At 36.3% G+C, this 24,819-nt stretch overlaps 1 protein-coding gene across 1 annotated transcript in view; it reads right to left on the bottom strand.

Moving 5' to 3' along the window:
* Positions 1 to 24,819, bottom strand: part of LOC112053199 (partitioning defective 3 homolog) — a 54,180-nt gene that overhangs the window by 24,953 nt on the left and 4,408 nt on the right. The window contains exons 3-5 of the mRNA XM_052881689.1: positions 4,431 to 4,631; positions 2,650 to 2,805; positions 1,340 to 1,521 (exon numbers count right to left, since the gene is read on the bottom strand). Coding sequence (XP_052737649.1) covers positions 1,340 to 1,521; positions 2,650 to 2,805; positions 4,431 to 4,631 — 539 coding nt within the window. The remainder of the gene's footprint in view (positions 1 to 1,339; positions 1,522 to 2,649; positions 2,806 to 4,430; positions 4,632 to 24,819) is intronic.

The following is a 24,819-nucleotide window of genomic DNA, read 5'->3' as shown; positions in this document are numbered from 1 at the left end:
ACAAACAGACAATCTCTTCAGCTTTATAATATTAGTATAGATTTATTTGTTCTATTATAGTAATTTACGTCAATAACTCCACGGTTATGTTACCGAACTAATTTCCGAGAGGTCTGGGGTTCTATTCTCCATTGGTCTACCCACAAAGTTTCGCTTAGGTGGATAATATTGATCATGTTTATTAATATTTATTAAAATAATACTACTTACAAATAATAAATAATAATTTACAATGAGGTCACGAGACACATGAGAACGATGTTATTTAATTTAGGTTTACGACTTTATCTAAGGCCATACAAAAAAATACTCAGGTTACTGTATTACGCATCTAATTCATTAAATGTAAGCGTATCACGCAAAACACGACTAGTGAGTCATACTACAGGACAATTATAGAAAAACAACGATGTACGACCATACATATAAGAGTATACACATATGTAACTGCATTCAGTTACATATGAGTATAGTACTCGTATTTGTATGCTTGTAGAAACAGAAAGAGATGATTCGCTTTGTAGAGCGATCTGTCTCATGCTATAGAGTTACACCGAGTTTCTACGTATGACATATATAGAATATATATGTACATATATGTATAGAAAGATTTGTATAATCATACTACAATAATACTCATATTGTCAATAAAGTGGGATAAGGTTTTGTCATGCCCAAGGAAATAATGTCTACTGTAATATAGCTAGGTATGACTTATAGTAGGGGAGCCCGGGATGCTAAATTTGCAGTTACAAAAGCGTCATGGGGACCGATTAGATTTGGTAGATTACTCGTAGATGATAGGAATTATATGGTTAATGGTTATATACTTTTTTCATTTTTAGCGGTGGGAAAAAAAACTGCAGACTTTAAAGGCAATTTTGATTACTTCAGCTTACTGGAATAATCAGAAAATATATTAGAGATTATTTTTGAGACTATTTACTTCAAAATAAGTAAAAAATTAACCACGCTTGTGGCTCGGATACTGAAATACAAGGGTTTTATTTTGTACAGTCAAATAGTTAGATTTTCGGAATCTACACCTTTTAGCTATCAACTAATACACTTTATCCTTATCTGACGTGTTGGATGAGTATTTTTGAAGTTCATTATTTTTACTTCAAAAATATTAGGAGTTCATACTTGGTGGAGCTACTCAACAACGTGCAAGGTATAGTCTCTTATGTTTAACTGCCGCGCTCGAGTAACTGCAAAAATCCCGTCTTCGACTCTCCTACTATTGCAGACACGGCACGACTTTTACCCTGCTCTATTGACAATTTTATTGTGCGTGTACTTCACTACTTGAGCATCATAACCGTAAACGTTCCCTTACCCTGGTCCGGAGAACTGCATGGACAAGCGGTTGGACTGTCGCTGGAAGTGCTGGGCGTGCCTGTCGGGCGTCGGGTCGGGCGCGCGGCCGTCCAGCGGGTGCGCCTTGTGCGGCGCGCGACTGCCCACGCCGTCGTCGCGACACACCACCGCCGCTGACCAGCGCTTCGTCTGGTCTGTGACCTGTAATAAACAATAGTTTTTTACTACTTACAACTTTTAGTTGGCCGACTTAGTTGGCCGATTATAGAACAGGTATAGCGATATACGCACATATGCCCAACTAAATCGTCCAACTAAATCACGCATAATTAAAAAGTCGTCCAACCATCGGCCAACTAAAAATTGTCAATGAGCCACCCTAACACTTCACTACATAGTAACAAAAACAAAGTCGCTTTCTCTGACCCTATATCCCTATGACCCTATGTATGCCTAAATCTTTATATCTAATCCGGAAAAATTCATGGTTCTCGCAGGATTTTTGAAAAACTGAATTACACGCGGACGAAGTCGCGGGCGTCCTCTAGTTAATGATAAAAAGCTTATTTAAGTCTCTTCTAAATTATTCACAAGTAGGTATTTTAAAATCCACCTCCACGCACGAGTGTGACACTGCTGCATGTGACACTCACCTGTCGCTGCGGAGGCAAGGTGTCCTGGTGCAGCGTGGGCTCGCTGCCGCGCCGCACCTGCAGCCTGCTGATGCCGTCCTCGAGCTGCGCGATGCCACCTCCACGCACGAGTGTGACACTGCTGCTTGTGACACTCACCTGTCGCTGCGGAGGCAAGGTGTCCTGGTGCAGCGTGGGCTCGCTGCCGCGCCGCACCTGCAGCCTGCTGATGCCGTCCTCGAGCTGCGCGATGCCACCTCCACGCACGAGTGTGACACTGCTGCTTGTGACACTCACCTGTCGCTGCGGAGGCAAGGTGTCCTGGTGCAGCGTGGGCTCGCTGCCGCGCCGCACCTGCAGCCTGCTGATGCCGTCCTCGAGCTGCGCGATGCCACCTCCACGCACGAGTGTGACACTGCTGCTTGTGACACTCACCTGTCGCTGCGGAGGCAAGGTGTCCTGGTGCAGCGTGGGCTCGCTGCCGCGCCGCACCTGCAGCCTGCTGATGCCGTCCTCGAGCTGCGCGATGCCACCTCCACGCACGAGTGTGACACTGCTGCTTGTGACACTCACCTGTCGCTGCGGAGGCAAGGTGTCCTGGTGCAGCGTGGGCTCGCTGCCGCGCCGCACCTGCAGCCTGCTGATGCCGTCCTCGAGCTGCGCGATGCCCACCTCCACGCGCGAGTGTGACACTCACCTGTCGCTGCGGAGGCAAGGTGTCCTGGTGCAGCGTGGGCTCGCTGCCGCGCCGCACCTGCAGCCTGCTGATGCCGTCCTCGAGCTGCGCGATGCCCACTTCCACGCAGGAGTCCGAGTTGGGCACACGCATGCTGCCACCAACGCCGCCGCCTCCCTGCAATACATACAAATATTAAATAAATAAAACGCCTAAATTTTATTTGCCCACGCCATGACTCAAACCCTGGACTTCATGATCCTCTTAGCCACATAGGTTACCACTGGACTATCAAGCCATTCCGGCAACTCGTAGGTACCTAGTTTAAAAGAACAGTTATTTAATGCTATAACAGCAGGAATTATTTATTTTGCAGAGAAGAAAATGTAAACTGTTCTATATATACCTACTCGTATTACATTATAAATTAGAACACAAAATTATTACACTTTTAATATAAATATTCGGTATATCAATTCTCACTATTTAGTAGTTTTCAAGTTTATCGCGAAGAAACAGACAGACAGGCAGACAGGCGCGGCGGAAGACTTTCTTTTTATTTATTTAATTATTTATTATAGTTTATTATAATGTACATGTACCTATGTAAAGATAGATATGTATTTCTCTAGTAGGTCCATTTAATTTTCTTATGAAAACAGTTTTTAAGTATAATTACATATTGACTTCGACTTTTTCTATATAAATTAGAAAATAATTTAATTTCATTTATTATCTACTGTTTACTCACCTTTTCCAGGCACACACAATTTGGAAAGCACTGTCCCATTTTGAAATTACGCACGAATTTAATTTGTTTACTGTCCGAAAACATGTCGCGATATGAATAATAAATCTTCTTTCCGAAAAGTAAAAATTTTACGGACCTCGTCACAACGTGTCTTAACATGTTTTTCATAGTAAATGCCGTGGTCGGCGCACTTTTTTTCCTTTATTCTTTCCCATAGGGAAAATGCAAAGGTATTACACCGTACAGGCCTCACTGAATTTCAATTCGCGCGCGAATCATTAGGTGTTTGTTTTTAATCTACACGATACAAGAGTATCATATTTTTTTTAAAATAACTGCTACATTGGTCAAGTGGTTAGCCTGTGGGTTCGAATCCTGGGTCGGGGTAAATGAGGTACTCGTACTTACTGAGTTTTTCTTTCATAGAAGAAATTTCAAGTTAAATTCTCTGTCTCCAGTTGGGATATTGGTGGTGTGTGCTTTGGAGAACACGTTAAGCTGACGGTTCCGTTCACTATCATTAATATCTGATAGTGGTCGATAATTAACATTACCAGCCCGCCAACACGCATTGAAGCAGCGTGTTGGGTCTAAGCTTCATATCCCCCCTCCTATAAAGAGCAAGAACTAGCCCAGCAGTAGGCCTTTAATATAGGTTGATAGTGACAGATGGACATTTCTACTCTTTTGATATAGCACAGATTTTCGACGGCCTCCGTGGCGCAAACGCAGTGGATTTACAAGACGGAGATTCTGGGTTCTATCCCCGACTGGGCCGATCAAGGTGTTCTTAATTGATCCAGGTCTTGTAAGGCTTCAGTCGTGTCGCCCGCATATCATGGGAGTACTTGCCTGATTTGTTTTATTGTCCACAAGTCAGCCCTTGACTACAATCTCACCTGATGGTAAGTGATGATGCAATCTAAGATGGAAGCGGGCTAACTTGTTAGGAGTAGGATGAAATCCACACTCCTTTCGGTTTCTACACGACATCGTACCGGAACGCTAAATCGCTTGGCGTGGCTTAATAGTAGTAGATAGATTTATTTACCCGAAACATGTCAGGGGAGGCGGTGCCAGCAGAGGAGCCGCTGGCGCCATCTGCCGGCGCGGGTCTGGCGGGCGCTTGGTTGGTGCACTCCGCGGTCAGGGTCTCGCGGTCATCCGCCACGTCGCGCACGCGGTCGTCGGGGTCCAGGATACCCCCCGAGCTGGCGCGAAGAGCCCGCACGCCCACCCATGTCTCCGGGCCCTGAAATTAAAAAAAAAAATTAAGTTACTGCGAAATAGTTTACAGTATACTTCGCGCCACGAAACAAATTCCGTAGACGCGGCGCTGATGTCTTAATGGAGACTTGTTTCTACTACTAATATTCTCTCTTTTTAATTATCTATTTTATGCAGGCTGTACTGCTTTCAGTAACTAGTTACAGTAAATAAATTTTTTAAATAATTTACTTGTATCAAATTAACAGAGCTATTACTTATGAAAATAAAAATAGGAGTTCATTGCTTTTAATACTTAATAAAATTTAAATAATATTTTTTTATATTTTTAATGTTTTGTTAAAAATATAAAAAAAAGTAAATGATGTGTTTTTTTTTATTTTGCGCTCGGCCGGGGCTTTGGTCGTGGCATTCTACCGGCAAAGACGCACCGCCAAGCGATTTAGCGTTCCGGTACGATGTCGTGTAGAAACCATAAAGGTTGTAGCTATTTTCATTCTCCTCCTGACAAATTAGCCCGCTTCCATGCTTCCATCTTAGATTGCATCATCGCTTACCATCAGATGAAAAAAAAATAAGAATATTCGAATTTCAAACAAGCAATTCTGCGTAAATACTCGCACTCGTCGACATGTTTTCAGTGTTTTAAACCACTTTTATCATGCTTTTATTATCACAGTTACCGACTGAAGTTACTGAAGCATAAATTAAATGCATGATTAGCACACAAACTGCCAGTACCTACCTATTTAATGCTTATTTATGTATAGATAGCAAAATGTTGAATAAAAATCTACCTACAACTGTAAATTTCATACAGTCACTTGTGTTTGAATAAATATAGTTGTAGGTCATATGCACGCTATTGACGATCAATTATCCTCACGTTTCTGCAGTACCCACGACTATAACTGATCGTGTATTGGTCACTGCGTGCATGACGGCTCGACTTATGAAACGTCTTCGCTGCCGTTTGCGCTGCAGAAACGTGAGAATAATGGACCGTCAATGGCTGACTTTAGGTGCTAGGTAAGTAGGGTTATAACAGGTTACAGGCAGGTGGTTTGTTTTATAAAATGGCTTGGAGGCTGTGTATATGACCCATATTTATTATTTATTTATTTATTATTCTACAAAATACATATTTAAATTAAGCCAAACCATGATGCAACACAAACCACACTTGGTTTTACTGTGCACTGGTTATAATTACATAGGCAGTATTAAAAAAAAAACTAACAAAAAGAAAAAAGAAGAACAATCATTAGCGGGTAGTAAAATAAACAACTTATTTATTGTGTGAGGGTACCCTCTTTGGGTGTCTTTGGGCACAGTAGATATATTACAAGCAGTATAATAACTCGGCCATATTTTTGAAATAAATACCTACAGCCGCGCGCTCCGTAAACATGTGATAGGGCTGCCTGCCTCCAGCATTTTAATTACATTTGCCAACTTTGTGTTTCCATTTAGTTATGTGATTGTAAATATACTTTTTTTTAAATAAACAAATAAAATACTTTGTAAATTGTAGTAAAATAGGAAGTGATCAATAAAATGCGTGTTGTTTTTTGATTGGTAGATTTAAATAAGGCTGATACTAATCAATGATCTTGAAGGACCTTCATATATTTATTTTGGTGATGCCATCCATCCATTACCACCACACTAGGTGACCAAATAATAAAAAATCGATCAAGTGCGTGTCGGGCCACGCGCAGTGTAGGGTTCCGTAGATTATGTTAGCACTTTAACCCCTTATGTAATGTACAAAAATACCGATAACGATACCCCCACACTATAGAATAGACGATAAAAAATTGACCCTGACTTGGCATGTAGGGAAGGAACAACAAAAAACAAATTGAGATTGACCGGGTTCGCTAGTAGTTTAATAAAAAAATCTGGATAGGTATATTGATATCAGCTGGCTCTTTACTTTTTTTATTCAAATACATTAAAGTATGAGCAACACAATAATGTTGTTAAATTCAAACAACTTCTTTACGTAACTTCTTTATGTATACAAAACATACATGTCATAAGATTTAAATCTATGTATTACATAATAATCAAAGAAAACAACCTAAATGAAGAAGTTAATAAATAATTATTTAATAATATTATATTAACGTTTACGTCATTTACCTGTTTACACAATTTTATCATTTAAGCATTTATTTATATATATATTTATTAAATTATGCCTTTAGAATACAAAATATTAATCAAACTTTATAAAAATAATAACTTTTTTCCTAGTCGTCAATAAAAATCCAATACACTGCGTTCGTCACCGCGGCACAGTCGCAACGGTCTTCACCCCACGATCACCCCACGTACGAGCTGCGTAGGTATAGCTCGCGTTTCGACCTTTAGTATGAAGTCCAACTACTGCTTGTAATATATCTACTGTGCTTTGGGTATGTAGGTTATATCCGCGTTAATTTTCTAAAACTACTGATACAATTGGGTAGATATTGTGTTATTATAGTGTATTTTCAAAGTAATCATTTTTTGAAATGAAATATATTGTCTTTTGTTGGATCACAATTAAAAAAAACATAACAATTTAATGTACGGGTCGGAGATTAACGTGTGAGAAATGTCATTGTTTATTAGTTTAACGAATTTTTGTTTTTCCTCGTAGGTATTGAAGGAATAGGCTACTCGCCTGCTGTATAAAACTAAGAAGATTTTTTGCATATAGGCAGTTTAGATGCCTAGAAACTCTAATCACATTTTTATTTGTGAAAATAATTTCGTAATTGTAATATTTTTATTAAGCAAAATTGTATTTTTATCAAGTCACCGCAAACGCCAATCATAAACTGTGACATCATTCGCTACTATGCATCAGTTTGTGATCGGTTTGTGAATAAATGATTTGATTGATTGATTGATTGACTGCAAACGCCAATCACGCTGTTATCTCTATGAATGACGTCATTTGTTTCGGCGGCAAAAATTTTACGTAGATATTTTTTCATTTATATTAAATTTTTTACTGGTTATTATTGACAAAATAAAATATAGCTTATAATACTTCATAATTCAGTTTATACACTGTTTACAAAAGAGGCAAGTAGCTTATTCATCACGGCACTTCAGAGTTGTCTCGACCGCGAGCGTTCCCACGCGTTATTTGCGCCTTTCAATCCACTCATTGAAACGATCGCGTGAACACTCGGGTTTTATATACGATTGTAGATATATCTATGTTTTGCGCGATTGTCTGTTTGTTCGCGATCCTTTGTACGACTGTCAGCCTTGCTCCGTCGAACGACGACAATGGTGGAGCTCCACAGATTATCGTTAAAGCAAAAAAATGAGAACTGCGCAAGTAAAATAGCATTGTATTTTTTTGCTATATCCATACAATTTTCATGTTCTACATTTGAATTGTAGTGATATTATTTTACCCGCATATTTTTGAGTTATAGATTACATTAGTTTTATTTTACCGCTGTTTTTTTAAGGAAATTTCTTCAATGTAACCTAATAAAAGTGATAGCCCAGTGGATATGAAATCTGCCCTAGATTTGGAGGGCGTAGGTTCATGCCCATAATCAGCAATGTACCTCATCATCATCACTAACAACCCATATTCGGCTCACTGCTGAGCTCGAGTCTCCTCTCAGAATGAGAGGGGTTAGGCGAATAGTCTACCAAGCTGGCCTAAAGCGGATTGACATACTTCACACATGTAGAGAATTAAGAAAATTCTCTGGTATGCAGGTTTCCACACCATGTTTTTCCTTCACCGTTTGAGACACATAATATTTAGTTTCTTAAAATGCACACAACTGAAAAGTTGGAGGTGCATGTCCCGGACCGGATTCGAACCTTCCAGAATCGGAGGCAGAGGTCATATCCACTGGGCTATCACGGCTCTCTAAAAGACATAAAATTTTAAATTATCATGACCTGGAAATCGAACCTAGTACCAGATGAGCTCTAAAGTATACTTAGTGTATTTATTATATTTATGCTCCTATGTTTATAGATAAAATAGATTATGAATTCCAGGCTCGTGGCTAATTTTCTATTACGTAGGAGTGTTCTATATGAATATGCACGAGGTTTTTGTAGAAATCTGAGTATCTAGGGATTAGTTCTACAGGGATTGTGGAGTTGGCCGAAGCATTAAGTAAAGAGACGTTTCACTCACTCGAGGAAAAAGCTAAATCAATGATTACACCAACAATGGTGTAAAATATTTACAAGAAGCTAAAACTAAAACTATCCACAATATAATATAGATAAAAGCGCTTGGAGGCCATTGGATCAGCTTCCACCTTCACACAGGAAATAAAACTATAAGAAATTGTAATTGTTATCAATTGTAAATTATAATACTGTATGACTTTTCAAAAGAGCAACTGTTGAGTTTCTTGCCGGTATCTTCTCAGCAGAACCTGCCTTCCGAACCGGTGGTAGAATCTTTACAAATAGTCAAATGACGTGTCAAAAGTGCTTGTAAACTGAGCCTACTTGAAATAAATGATTTTTGATTTTGATTTTGATTTTGATATTTTGTTACTGTGCGGTAATAGTTTCCGACATTTTGAATTTTCTTGCTTCCTTCCGTCATATTGATTTTATTCCAATAAATTAAATCATAAATTCCGAACCACAAGAGATAAAATCGGTTCAATACCTTACCTACAGATGCTGAAATTTAAATATGTACTCGTATTTTGACCTTGCCGGAGTCGAGGGCTTTACCGTGAATAAAATCAATTATATCGGAAACAGTGGTGATTTTACGGTCGATTTTTCTCTCTTTCCATAATTTTTCCGGTATTTATATATGAAATTGATCATATAGATTTTAGTATTTAATTTTAAAATTTATACCTAATTTAAAAGGTTTTATGATAGGTATGTGATCGTAAGTAACGATGATCATTCCTCCTAATACAGTCTTTTCTGACTAGTTGGAGGGAAATGGGAATATTGTTCATATTTAAAAGATATGGTAAATATTCTTTAAAAAAAAACATAAAATAAAATGTCTAATGATCACTATTAGATGTTGATTATAATTACCGCAGTCAACGGCTTATCGTGTCCACCGAACAAAATTCTTGGCTTGGTGTTGGGAAGTTAGTTCCCAACTATAGCCTGGGAATTTCGTGCAAGAGAGAAAAAATCAATATTTTTATAGCCAAATCCAAGGTTATCATGATCCGAAGTCGGACCTGATCACTGGAATAGTATCTAAGGCAGTCTAACGTTTATCGCAAAAAAATCCAGGATATAGTTCGTACCCAGCTATATGATCTTTTCTCCCGCTCCTTGCTGTCCAATCAAGCCCGTCTTTTGAGACGGGACCTGGCAGCTGCCCCTCGCAGTCACCCACTTCAGCGGGACACCCACTACCAACGACATAGTTTGACAACGTTTGATAAAGGCAAAGACGTTAAAAATAGTTCGTACCCAGCTAACTGTTCTTTTCTCCCGCTCCTTGCTGTCCAATCAAGCTTGTTTTTTGAGACGGGACCGGGCGGTTGCTCCTCGCAGTCATCCATGGTCTGACCACAAACACATGGCCCTCATGATACGAAAACCCGCATACCCACTACTAACGACATAGTTTGACAACATTTGCTAAAGGCAAAGACGTTAAAAATAGTTCGTACCCAGCTAACTGTTCTTTTCTCCCGCTCCTTGCTGTCCAATCAAGCTTGTTTTTTGAGACGGGACCGGGCGGTTGCTCCTCGCAGTCATCCATGGTCTGACCACAAACACATGGCCCTCATGATACGAAAACCCGCATACCCACTACTAACGACATAGTTTGACAACATTTGCTAAAGGCAAAGACGTTAAAAATAGTTCGTACCCAGCTAACTGTTCTTTTCTCCCGCTCCTTACTGCCCAATCAAGCCTATGTCTTTTGAGGCGGGACCTGTCGGATTCGTCGCAATCATCCATGGTGTGGTCACAAACACATGGACCTCATAATACAAAGCCGCATACCCACTACCAACGACATACTTTGACAACGTTTGATAAAGGCAAAGACATTAAAAATAGTTCGTACGCAGCTAACTGTTCTTTTCTCCCGCTTCATGCTGCTCAATCGAACCCGTCTCTTTAGACGAGGCAGCAGAACAGGCGGCTCCTTGCAGTCCTCTATCGAGTGACCACATATTCACGGACCTCATGACACGAAGTCTTATAGGCTACCTACTGGATCAATGAGGCAGAATAACTCTTATTGTAAGCAAAAAATAGTTCGTACCCAGCTAACAGTTCTTTTCTCCCGCTCCTTGCTGCTCAATCGAACCCGTTTCTGGACGAGACAGCGGAACAGGCGGCTCCTCGCAGGCCTCTATCGATTGACCACATATTCACGGACCTCATGACACGAAGTATTATAGGCTACCTACTGGATCAATTAGGCAGAATAACTCTTATTGTAAGCAATAAATAGTTCGTACCCAGCTAACAGTTCTTTTCTCCCGCTCCTTGCTGCTCAATCGAGCCCGTCTCTTGAGACGAGGCGGCGGCACCGGCGGCTCCTCGCAGTCATCCATTATGTGACCACAAACACATTTTCACATCTCTACATAACACTGGTTTAACAATTCCGATTTCACTAACTTTTATTTGAAAAGCGGTGAAACGAATTCGCTCTATTTCGGCACATTGTTTTAGAATTTGGCACTCTAAGTAACAGTTTCTGAACAATTGTGAAGAGTACACTGGACACTGTTTTATTTAACTACAACTTCTAGATACTTAGTTAAATGCAATGAGTCTAAAAATGCGTATATTTCGCTTAAACATACGGTTTTTTTGTTTTACTTTCTCTTAAAAATTATAAAATAAAATATTAGCTGTTCGTTAATCTCGCTAAAAATCAAAAGCGGTTTAATTGAATTTAATTTTTTCTTTTACTATTGTTTGGTCAAGGTTGTTAAAAAAAGAAAATGGGGACTATACCGTTTCAAACAAAAAAAGAATTTTTGAAATCGGTCCAGGCGTCTTTGAGTAATCGGTGTACATACGTAAAAAAAAAAAAAAAAAAAAAAAAAAAAAAAAAAAATACCGACCGAATTGAGAACCTCCTCCTTTTTGAAGTCGGTTAAAAATTAGGATAAGCTGAAAGTAACAACAGAAATAGTCGAATGTAGATTATGTACCTAAATGTAGTTTAGATTTAGTGATAGGATGGTTAGCTGGCTTAAAATATATACATTTACTGATATAATATGTGTATACTAAGCCAATATTTCTTTAATTCCTAAAATTTTGCCACACGAAACGGGTATTACAGTTCTTGTAAGGTTTCAGTTGAGGATTCGCTAAAGCAGAATATTGCTAAAGCTACTTTTCATCACTTAGACTAGCTAAAGATATTGAATGTGTTACTAATATTACCAATACCAATTCACAGAAGCGGAATTAAATTACATTGCGACCTAGGCTTAATCTGGTATAAGGCTTCCCCATGTTTACTAATTGCATAAAATAAACAATACCGGTACCTCATAATTCCTATGAAACTTAACTTTGCCACTTTCTTAACTACTTTTAATACAGTCTTTTCCGACTGGGAATATTGGTCATATTTAAAAAGATATGGCAAATATACTTTAAAAAAAACTTGATTTGTACCAAAATGTTCAAGGTCTACCTCTAGGTTATATCAAAACATATATACGGAGTAATTATAGACAAATTTCTAATGTAATTTTTGTTTTATTATTTTAGCTTTTTCTTTTAAGATCACTGACCAATCTAAATCCCATCATAATAATTGTAGGATTGATCTTACAAAGGAAAGATGAAAGCATATTTTTCATTGTATTATATGTTCTTTGTGGTGTACAATAAAGTGTATTTTCTTTCTTTCTTTAAAATTTTATTATATATATCCTATTATAATTTTACGATAGTGACAATTATATTAGTTTCAGTTTTAACCGTGAATTACAGATCCCATATACGTATCCACTAAACTATATTACTTGTTGTTTTCACTGGTTAGCAGGTTAAGTTAAATCCTCTCAACAGCATTGAGAGTAAAATTATCAAAAAAAAAATCCGCATAAATAAAATTATAAATAAATTAATCTTAGTTAAGTAAACGCTTGTACAGTTAAGTACTTCTTCCGTTTTTACGCAGTTCAAACGGTTCCATCACAAGTACATCAAAGAGTCAGTTATACCGGGTCACCGGTGCGGATGAAGCCTTGACCTTCGCGCGCCGCCAACCAAATACGGCGAGGCGTGCACCAGATGCTAGGCAGCAGGTACATCCCATTATGGATCGCGTGATTCATTGCAAATCCGCTTAACGGGAACAACGCTTTTTTCCTATCTAATTATGATAGACCTTCCTCACGAAAGAGTTATTAGTTATTACAATGTAATGAAATCTTTCCTTGTCATTTTTATCGGTCATTCCATATCCCACTTCTGATTTTAGGAAAACTCAGAAGTTGATTAAAAAAAGATAAGAAAAACTAATGTTAGAAAAAAGGTTCAAATTCACAATATGTGTCAGGACAATTTAACTAACAAGTCAAAATGTAACCAAAATACAACGGAGTTCGCTGATCAAGACAGACAGAGATTTTCCATTGAAGTATAGTTAAACAAGTTAGCCCTATTCTGTCTTACCATTTCCTGATAAGTATTTGACCATAGATTATTTTAATGATCCTGATTATGATGAGTCCGCGAGGCTTATTCTACAACAATAATGGTCTGAACGTACCTTCTGTTCTGTTACTTTCTGACTCTTAGACCATTGGTCTAAGTTCTGACTCTAACAGCCAGTTTCTTCATGTAAAGCTAAAGTAACAGTAAAAGTAGTAAGTAGTAAAGAAGACTTTATTTTTTAGTAAATAAGACCGTCACTTTTGATTTATGACGTTACTTTGACTGTTACTTGCGATGAAGAAACTGGCCGTAAGTCAAATGACATTTATAAACTTTCTGAGTAAGATATGAAAGCTAAAAAGGTCCAAATCTAATAAAAGCCTTAATAGAAAAGTTGTGAAGAGGCCGGACTCGGACCGGACTTGCTTGCAATGACTACTCTTCATTTAAGTAATCTTCAAAGATAAGGAAAATGAATAAAGAAAAATCAGTTAAATATAAAAATCCTTGCCTTCCATATTCCAAAAGAAACAATGGGAGTAATTTTAAGCGTAATCTAATTCCTTGTTTTAATTCTTGGTGCTAAATTCTATCTATTCATCTTTATTAATATTATATAAAGCTGAAGAGTTTGTTTGTTTGTTAGAACGCCCTAATCTCAGGAGCTACTAGTCCGATTTCAAAAATTCTTTTACTTTTAGATAGCCTATTTATCGATAAAGATTATAGGCCCGGGATAAATATATTTTATCCCCGGTTTCCTATGGGAACAGGAACCACGCGGGTGAAACTGCGCGGCGTCTACTTGTTAAGCTATATGATACAATACGAATCCACCTTCCAAAGATACAGATTAATTTGATTTCGAATGAAAGGCAAACCGCCATTTAGTGACGTTCTTTTGATATTTTTATTGTTCTATAAAATTGCAGCTATCATAAGTTTATCGATTAGGTAATAAAGATCGCGATTGATATAATCGAAACTGTTAGGTAAAGAGTGCTTCATATGATTAGAACTTTTTTTTTCATTGCAGGAAATATCGTCTTCCGTGACGCTAAAAGGGGAGTGATACCAGTCAAAGGCGCCTTTAACCCTACACACAGCGTTCACAAGTGCGTGACTTCACTCAAGGTCATTCTCTGCCATTCAAGGGTCTTATTTTGGTTGGTGGTTAGTTTGATTTGTTAATTAAGTTGTCCTGACAAATGTGAACCTTTGTTCGACATTAGTTTTCTTATTTTTGTAATCACTTCTGAGTCCGCTAAAAGTCGGTTCAGCAGACGCGGCTGAAGGTCAGTCTAGTTATCAAATCAGTACATGAAAGGAGTGGATCTAGAAAAGCTTTCAATCAAGACTTGCTTAGGGATATTTTCATTTAAATTTACGAATATATGGGCTAAACGAAAACAGTACACTATGTCTTGGAAGCTATTTACAAAATCGCTAGCTGTAGCATTGCGCATAAAATAAGTTGTTATATTGGTAGCAAAGTGTCTACATTTGCGCTCCATAGTTCTCTTAGTACCTAAATAGTTTTTTATGCTAATATTGAAATAAGATGCTCGATATGAAGCAAATCATAAATATGATTGTCTCGTGCGTACAAAACGAAGCATATTATTCACGGAAGGAAAGTAGCATGTGAAGAAATGGTAATGTCAGCGGTAAGATCACGCGAGAGAGATTCCTCGCATCACAACACCTATGCGTACAGCACGAATTCCGAGACGTGTGCAATGTGCATTTGTACATTGTATATACATATAATCAACGTTATAAAATAAAATCGGGTCGAGTGAAGCTGAGAAATATAATCAACGTGATACTTCGTAGTAAATGGTTTATTTCTTTATTTGTTTGCTGCACTAGACTTCTTACCACTTCACAAGTTTAAATAGACAACGCGCTGTGAAGGATGTGAGTATGCAAAAATTGAGGACCGCATTCTGTTTACAGTTTTGGACTCAGAAAAGCATGTAGATTATGATTCTACGTGTTGCCAGGAGGAGTGCTGGTCTAAAAGAGGATAATAGGTAATCAATTATTAAAATACACTTTTCATAAATCAATGTCCCAAAATATCTAAACTACCCTTATAAAAGTCTTTTTTTCTACATTGGGCTCATGGACTTATGATTATATGACCTCTGCCTCCATATTCCGGAGGGTGTGGGTTCGAATCCGGTCTAGGGCATGCACCTACAACTTTTCAGTTTGGTGCATTTTAAGAAATTAAATATCACGTGTCACGTGTATCAAACGGAAACCTGCATACCAGAGAATTTTCTCAATTATCTGCGTGTGTGGACTGTTGGCCTAACCTAACCCCTCTCATTCTGAGAGGAGACTCGAACTCAGCAGTGAGCCGAATATGGGTTGATAATGATGATGATGAATGACTTATGTGCGATATGTGGTCACGTTAAGGTTACTGAACTGTGAACGGCATAATCACCTGGGGGTTTGGCAACATGAAGGAGGATGTAGAAAACAAACAAGAGTTTCCTCATATCAAAAAAACTCGAGTAGTCTATGGAACTTGAATACAATTTCTGTTAGGTTAGGTCAACCTTTAATTTCACTCTGCTCCTAAACCTCAGTTATAACAAGCAGTTAGTAGGAAAGCAGGGAGCATAAAATGGTTATATGTAAGAAATCTAAAAAATGTACTTGCAAAAAACTACGTTTTCTTATTATATCTATACTAATCTATACTAATATTATAAAGATGAAGAGTTTGTTTGTTTGTTTGTTTGTTTGATTGAACGCGCTATTCTCAGGAACTACTGGTCCGATTTAAAAAATTCTTTCAGTGTTAGATAGCCCATTTATCGAGGAAGGCTATAGGCTATTTTTTATCCCTGTATTCCTACGGGAACGGGAACCACGCGGGTAAAACCGCGTGGAGTCAGCTAGTTTTGAATAAAGGGCTATGCGATTCGATTACCTATCTGATTTTTACTGTCGCTATGCAAGTACAATCAAAAGTGATTCAAACCTTGTACAAATACAATGGCAAATATGTACGTAACTCAAACAATACGCAGTTTTTGTTACGATAACTGATCATTATCTTTGCGTCAAGTTTGTCGAAGGCCTTATACGGTCGACGGAAATGCACTCTGTTATGGTTCGGGGATCATGCGCCGAATCGTAAACGATTAGATTTGCGTCAATCAATCAGGTTCAAGTCATTATCGAGCTTATAGACCTACTAGCTGACGCCGCGCGGTTTAACCCGCGTGGTTCTCGTTCCCGCAAGAATACGAGGATAATATACAGCCTAAGCCTTCCTCGATAAATGGGCTATCTAACACTGAAAGAATTTTTCAAATCGGACCAGTAGCTCCTGAGATTAGCGCGTTTAATCAAAAAAACAAACAAACTCTTCAGCTTTATAATATTAGTATAGATAATTGTTATCTACAGCTTAAGTTATATGCCTGATGGTAAGCGAAGATGCAGTCTAAGGTAACTATTCAATCTTGAATTGAAGATACCAATCAATAAAATCAATATCGAAGCGTAATTAAGGAACGAGGAACCAAAATGTTACTATGCATCCAAGAGACAGAAATTCGATTCACTTCGATGTCGCAGAGGTAGCCACAGTGAAGTTCAGACCATATCTGTGTCAAATAGAGATCATCTTATTAATTGATCGGCCCAATCGAAGAAATTATTAAGCAACCGATGTTTTAATGCACCAAAGAGGGTGTCAATGTTTGAGGTCATTAATTCTCAGTACAACTTCACACCTTCTTTTTAAGTTATACTTACTTATAGCATTTTATTTACTTATACTTTAGCATCATTGAATACGGGACGGCATACAAGAAATGATTGATGTCTCGACAACTCAGTTGATAACGCGCTTATTACTCGTACCTATAACATCGGAATACTGTATCTACATGGTAACTACTAATAAATAATGTGACGTTACGAATTGCCGTTGTATTCAACCGATTCACATCATTATTTCTGCATTAGAGTCATTGAATGACAAATCAAAAAAATAATGATAAATATCATTTTTGTTATCAAAATATGTGATGAATCATTGTCATGATGATCATTTCACTAACATTTTTTTAAATCCTACGTTCGATTTGTATTAAACGTACCTCAAGGTCGTAACTCGCAAATTACGTAAATACATTAAGGTGTGCTTGGCTGTGTTAACACTCCTCGTAATTTGCAATTCTGCATTTGAAGCAATGGGGATGATGACTAGGTTGGAATATATTGATTTTTATGATACATTTGGATAAATAGGGCCAATGTTAACTAATTTATAAATAAAAAGCAAAGATTGTCTGGATATTTGCAAAATAAATGAGATTATAAAATTTCAAAAACTATTAAAATTTTTTTATCGTAATTAAATAAAAATTTATACAGTTTTAGCTTCCTTACATTAAATGGGACATTTTTTAATATATGAACTATAAAGATAAACGCACAAATAACAAAGATATTAGTAATTTTGTTTGAACGCGCATACAAATCTAACGATCATTACATTGCCTATGACGTCATTTTTTCGAGCCATTTTGTATGGAGCGTTTTTCAGGGATCCGCGGCAGCGCCGCAAATCTGACTCTTTAAATCCCTGTAGCTCCGAAAGTAATGATCGCAGACATCCTGTTCCTTTTACAAAATTGCTTTACTATTAGTATACTCTTAATTTATATACAATTTAAAAAACTGTCATCATCCCTATTCAAGGCATTCGAAATATCACACTATGGTCATCGTTTAAATAACCCGAAAAACTGTTTTGTTTATCATCATCAATACACCAATACATATAAATAAAATTAAAGTGTCTATATGTGATCTTATGACTGTGTTTTCTCAAGTGCTTATAATTATTTACACAATACCAAACCATAAAAAAGCTATGTCCGCCAATCTTTGCAACGGCTTAGCCGATTTTAATGGGGCGTTCACTGATTGATAGAGGAGGTCTGGAGCAACATATAGACTACTTTTTATCCCGAAAAAATACATTGTTACCGCGGGTTTTGTGAAAAAGTGAACTTCACACGAAGTCGCGGGCGTCCTAGTCGTTATATTACCTATTTTTTATATTTAATTTATAACACAAGTTGCGAAGTACCTAAGTCATTCTTATTCGTAAACTAATTTACTATTTATGATATTCCTGGAAATGTGTGTTTTGTTAGGTATTTGTTTTCTTAAATTAAAATATCCAACATACACAACATTCTGGCAAATAGAGAATGATTTGATTTGATTCTTCTTACGTAAAAAACGTTTAACGCACAAAAAAACAAACATTTCCACATCTCCACAACGTTTCACATTAATGGCAATGCAATAATTACACCCGTTAACTTGAACGGTTTTCCATGCACGATTGTAAAAACAAAATGCATCCTTGCATCACTTTAGAAAGAAAACGCTACAACAATATTGGTATCAGCCTAACTTTCTTGCACGTTGTCGTAAACTTATTAATGGTATAAGCCGTTAATTTAATTACTTATAATATAACTTCACAATTTAGGACGCTAGTAAGAAGCAATGGCGAAAGAGCGTGTCGCACAGTCGAGCCGTGCCGCGGCGTAAACACAACTGAAGAGTGAAGGCAACTTAGTTAATAAAGATCGCACAATAACCACGATAATCAACTTGAAAGAAACTATTTCGACTCATTTACAAATAAATAACACATTAGTATTTGCTGTATGATGTTTTAAAGCTAACGTTAGTTAAGCAGTTACTACTACAACTTACATTTGTTAACTCTTCTAATACCTACAGTTTATTTCCCATTACGAGGGATTCATTGGAAAACTTTGAGTCTATGCCTTGTAACTATGCTTAAAAGAAAACTTAGAATTTAATCATGTTTTTAAATTATTTTTGGTAATTTACTGCTAAATGGCTCCAAACAGTAGTGTTTGAAATTCCATATATAAGGCCTATGAGCAGCATTTTATTATATGATCATCATCAGTATCAATTTATCGGTTGATAATGATGATGATGATAATATATAAAACTTGAAAGAAACTATTTCGACTAATTTTCATAGAAACAACATATTAAAGCAGTCTTTGCTGTATGATGTACTAAAACTAGTGTTAGTTAAGCAGTTATTACTACAATTTTTACTGGTTAACTCTTGTAATGTAAAACTTTGGGTCTGCTTTACATCTAAACTTAAAACAAACTTGGAAATCATTATAGCGCGCTTTACATGGTTTATTTTTAATAATTTACCGCTGGATACTGGCGGCTTGAAACCGTGGTATTCGTAAGTCCATGTACAAAAGGCCTATGTCATGTGATGGTGATGACGTATTTTATAATTGAAACTAAGTAATTGAAACTACATATTTAAATTGGTCAAATATATTACTTAACGCTATTTTTATCCAACCCATCAGTTTTACCATTAATAGACACATAGACATACAAAACTTAATAGCTATTATTGACAATAAGCATTAAGCGCACAAGGAGAATACTACCGCCTACAATCAACTATTAATAATCAAAAGCGGTTAATTAATAAAGATGACCGAGGCCACTAAGTGACCTTCAATAGTAAAAAGAAAGACTTGAATCAACTTGACTTAACTAACGTTTAACTTACAATGTGTAGGAGTACAGATAATAAACAGACAATAGTTAGATAAAAGGACTTAAAATCCAAAGTAAATGAAGGTTTTTAGCATTTCTTTAATTAAGTTGGATATGAAGGACAGGTAAAATTTTTGCAAAAGAGCAACTTTTGAGTTCATTGCCAAGTTCATTATCCGTATCCTAAAAACTAAGTATTTTTGTTACCTATTTTATAAAGAAATCTATTATGATCGGACACAGTCTTGGTAATAACTACATCTGTGAAGTGCTGATTACCAATTCTTAGTTGTTCCCTGTTAGATAAAGATTTTTGTGTTGAAGAAAAAGATGGTAATTTTGATAAAGAAATAACTCTTTTTTAAATCAATACGAAAGACATCACATGGTTTCAAAAACTTCTTCTTTCTTCTGGGCCGTTTCCGCACTTAGCCATGTGATTGGCCGTTATGTGTGTTCAAAAACTTCGTGGTCTCCGTTAATTTCAAACATCGAGTTCACTATAAACAGTTTTGAACAGTGTCTACATGTCTAGTATCTACCAATGTGCGTGGCCTCAAGGATTGTTAATCAAATTAGATGTTGCGTCCATTCTAAATTTTCGTAATTCTTATTATTCAGACAAAACATTTGAATACATTAGTATGTGAATAATTGTGACTTAGAATATAAGATTTTCAAGGAGATCGTTTGAAATCTGATGGCAAAAATTGGAGAAGGTAATGAATTTCGAAACGTAAAAAAATATATAGTCGAATTTATTTTGTTTAGCATAAATTGGGAATGATTATAAAGGATTCTTGTGTTATTACTAACCTGGAAACGTGCACACCATAACTAACTAAAGGTTCAATGAGCAGGAACTTCAGTCGCGTCAGGTTAACCACACCATCTAGTATATGGTGTTACTGGTACAGTTATGTTTATGTACCGTGTTGTATGTAAAACGCTTAAACGCTCAATCATGCGTTCATTGCAAAAGGCAGTAAGGAATTATAAGAAATTAGCTAACATCCATGATTTTGATAGCAACGACAAAAGCGGCAAAGGCCATATTGAGTAAGAATTAATTTTAATTAATTAGGTACACACGTTAATCTACCCACAATGATATTCGAGTTTATTTTTTAGATTTATTAGATGCACCAACAATGGTAAGTTGCAAAAAACATAATAATAACAAAATATATAAAAAGCAGTAAATATATTTAATGCCTACAGTTTATATGCCATATTACAGTTTACACATATTACATACATTTTTAGCTTCAAGAAAGAAACAGAATCGTTTATGACCACGGTTTAAAAAGGCTTATTGGTTCCAGAAAAAGACAACGTTTTCGAAAATCTCTTTACCACATAACGTGTAATAAATGAAAACTGGCTTACGGCAAGGATCGAGGCTTAAAATAAATAAAGGTTCTTGAACCGTCCTGCAACGATGAATTTGAATTTAATTCAATTCCACTTTGAAAGATGAAGCAGCAGTTTACAAATTGATGTTCCTTAATAATTTTAATGATTTAAATTATGAGCATGAGAAGCTTCGTAATACAAAGATCAAGTAATTACAAACATTTATAAATTTAAATTAAGTACTCAGTTGATTTTAATAATTATACAAGTAACTATATACAATTTGCATAACAAAGTTGACGGTTCGTCACTCTTTAGGATGTAATTTTTAATAATAAACGACATTTAACTTTGTGTAGGACAACTATTTGGGCCAAAGGAGTTCTAGTGTGATCTAAGTAATTTTAAACTTTCAGCATTAACTTAACCACTTTATTATTATGATTCTAATTTTGCTACTGGCACATTTAAATTTACCTTCTATTTGATAGAAGGTAAATTTAAATACCTTTATTACCTTTAACCTTAACTTTAAATATTTTAGAAAATCTTGATTTTTACGGTGCTGCAGCAATTACCGTGCCTATACAAATCCATACAGGTATATTGAAATTGATAATAATTACATATACACCGAAAAACCCACGTTAAAGTTAAGGCAGAAACAAAGCTTCCATAGGTGCTTTCAAGCGTCAAGCGTCATTTTATTCCTCTCCATTCAATTTGATTACAAGAGCTCTTCATTATCAACATCACAAAACACGATGCTTACTCGAATCAATAAACTTTACTAGGAACTTTAGAATTTTCGAACGAAATAGAACGTTGGAACTTTGAAACGAAATAGAACAGTAGAACTTTGGAACGAAATAGAATAGAGGAACTTTGGAACGAAATAGAACGGTGGAACTTTGTAACGAAACAGAACGTTGGTGTGGAATCACTTGAGGCCTATCCCTTCTTAGCACAGTCATTGTATTGTTTCATCAAGCCGTTCCCCTAAGGGATTGCCGAGTTAATATTTGTTGTGTGATAAACAATAAGCTTATCATAATAACAAGGTGATGACTTGAAAAGTTAAAGCAGATAAGGGAATGTGTGTTAGTATGACGTTAAAAGTGGTTTATCATCATCTAAGAAATAAGAAATCTGATACAATACAATAGTTTTTATTAGAAGTAACATACAAATGCATATAGAAATACATATTTTTAAAATGCACAGAAGCGACCAGCTAAGTCAATAATGATTTAAAATAAAAAGCACTAAAATAAAAATAAAATCATACGCTTTAATAATTAAAGATTAGCTTTTTATCTAAATATTGATATAGATCAAGGAATATACGAAAGTAAGTCTTATAACATTGGCTGTAATAATAGAAGACAAGTAGAATATAACTGCTATTGCTGTACAATAACAAACAGGCGCTAGATTCCTATCTTACCATAGTCTATTGGTTTAATATACTTACTTAAAATAATATGTTTTAAAATAGGTATTAATAATCATCGCTTAATTCGACTTGCACTTATTACTCTCTCCCATGTATAACCTTTAATTCATTCATACTATCAATGTTGTTTAATGTATAGCATGCAGACTACGATTAATAACCTATAACAGTCCAGAGTTATATAATTTAGGTTATATGTATTATATGTAGGTACCTAAAATATAATATAAGAGCCGTGATAGCTCAGTGGATATGACCTCTGCCTCCGATTCCGGAGGGCGTGGGTTCGAATCCGGTCCGGGGCATGCACCTCCAACTTTTCAGTTGTGTGCATTTTAAGAAATTAATTATCACGTGTCTCAAACGGTGAAGGAAAACATCGTGAGGAAACCTGCATACCAGAGAATTATCTTAATTCTCTGCGTGTGTGAAGTCTGCCAATCCGCATTGGGCCAGCGTGGTGGACTATTGGCCTAACCCCTCTCATTCTGAGAGGAGACTCGAGCTCAGCAGTGAGCCGAATATGGGTTGATGACGACGACCTAAAATATATACATGAGGAAAACTTTGTAGATTGGTGACCTAAAACTAATTGTTCTATATATACATTATTTATCATTTATTATCAGTGTTACTATCTATAATAATATATGCATTAGTCAACGCGGAGCACTATCTGTGGAATGTGACAGATTAGCTTCAACACAAGGCTGGCCTTAATAGATCATTAAGCAATTACTTACCAATTACTCTAAAGGAAAAGTCAATCAATCCATTTTAGACTATGAGAGAGTTAATTGAAACTCAAATTAATTTACATTTAAGGTTTACCACCAACCAATCAAATGAATTTTACGTACAACATGATTATTAGGAATTGGTCCGAACACGTTTGAATAAAAATAATGATGTCTAAAAAAGGTTACAAACAATAAAATTAAAGTAAGAACTAAGTGGAAGTATAACAAAGGGAAACTGTGGAAGAACGTCAAAAAAATTACAAATAAAAAAGTGAAATAATAACAATAAGCGGAATTATAACAGAAAAAAGGGTGGAAGAATTAACTCATTTATGAGTAGTGAGACAAAAACAAGTCAATTATGATGTAAAAAACCTGTCTCACCTTGGAGAAAATGTTTCAATATGACGAGGTAATCAATCACTTGCATTGCCGTTAAGTTGAAGTAATATGATTGAGCTCAATATAAAATTATAACATATAGTAATAATAATTATATTAGAACTGGCAAGTGGCAACTTTCCAATATGTACGAACAATATACATCGCCGGAGGCACTGCGCAAACATTATCTGTGTGGCATATGCTATCAATCTGGATTTAAAATTGAATTTCGATTATATTTAGCATTTTAAGTAGAGAAAGAAAGTTAATGAGATATATGGCCAATGGGCATTGAACATTAAGCGCCAGCCATAATATTATCATTTATTACAGAAATTACCTTTCCATTTGAAACAGGAGATAGTTTTCGGGAGTGTTTTGATTATCTGCCATCTGTAAATGCGTGAGAAAGTAGTAAAACCTTTATTAGTTTACGTTTTTCTCTACGGCTAGTAAATTCTGGAGACAAGTAAAGTGTATTGTGAAGAATTTGTTCTGCATATAATATTACTTAGCAATTGAATGGTCCTAAATCTATTACAAAAGAGCCCTTACCCCTTAGTTCCGTAGCAATAGCTGCCAGTTCAACGACCGTATTGCGTGTATCATTTACTAAGTCGTATGGCATCGACAACATAATTGTACCTTACCTGCCACGAGTTAATGAAGTACTTTCCATCGCTATTACAATAGGAACCGCGAAAGTAACAATATCGTCGCGCATATAAATTTTATGTAGTTAACTTATTTCCTAGCTTTGTTCAGAGGTGCCTTATGAAGCCTAGTCTTAAAACTCGTAGCAGGCAAAGGTCTAGTCGAAATAAACCGAGTAAGCAACGTTCACAAGTGATTTAAACCTTTAACGAACTTTGGTATATAGTCGTTTGTTATTTACATTTTCATCTAGTGAAGAATATGTACTCTTAATTTTCGAATCATAGCAGATTTCCTAACATTAGGTTATGATCGTAGATTCCAAAATGCTTTATCTAAGGTCACTCATAATCTTATAAGAGAGTTAAGCTAAATAATTGTGA

Source organism: Bicyclus anynana, chromosome 5 (genome assembly GCF_947172395.1).
Source record: "Bicyclus anynana chromosome 5, ilBicAnyn1.1, whole genome shotgun sequence".
NCBI classification, from domain to species: Eukaryota; Metazoa; Arthropoda; class Insecta; order Lepidoptera; family Nymphalidae; genus Bicyclus; species Bicyclus anynana.
Note: the sequence above shows the minus strand (reverse complement) of the source record. Positions and strands in the feature narration are given on the sequence as shown.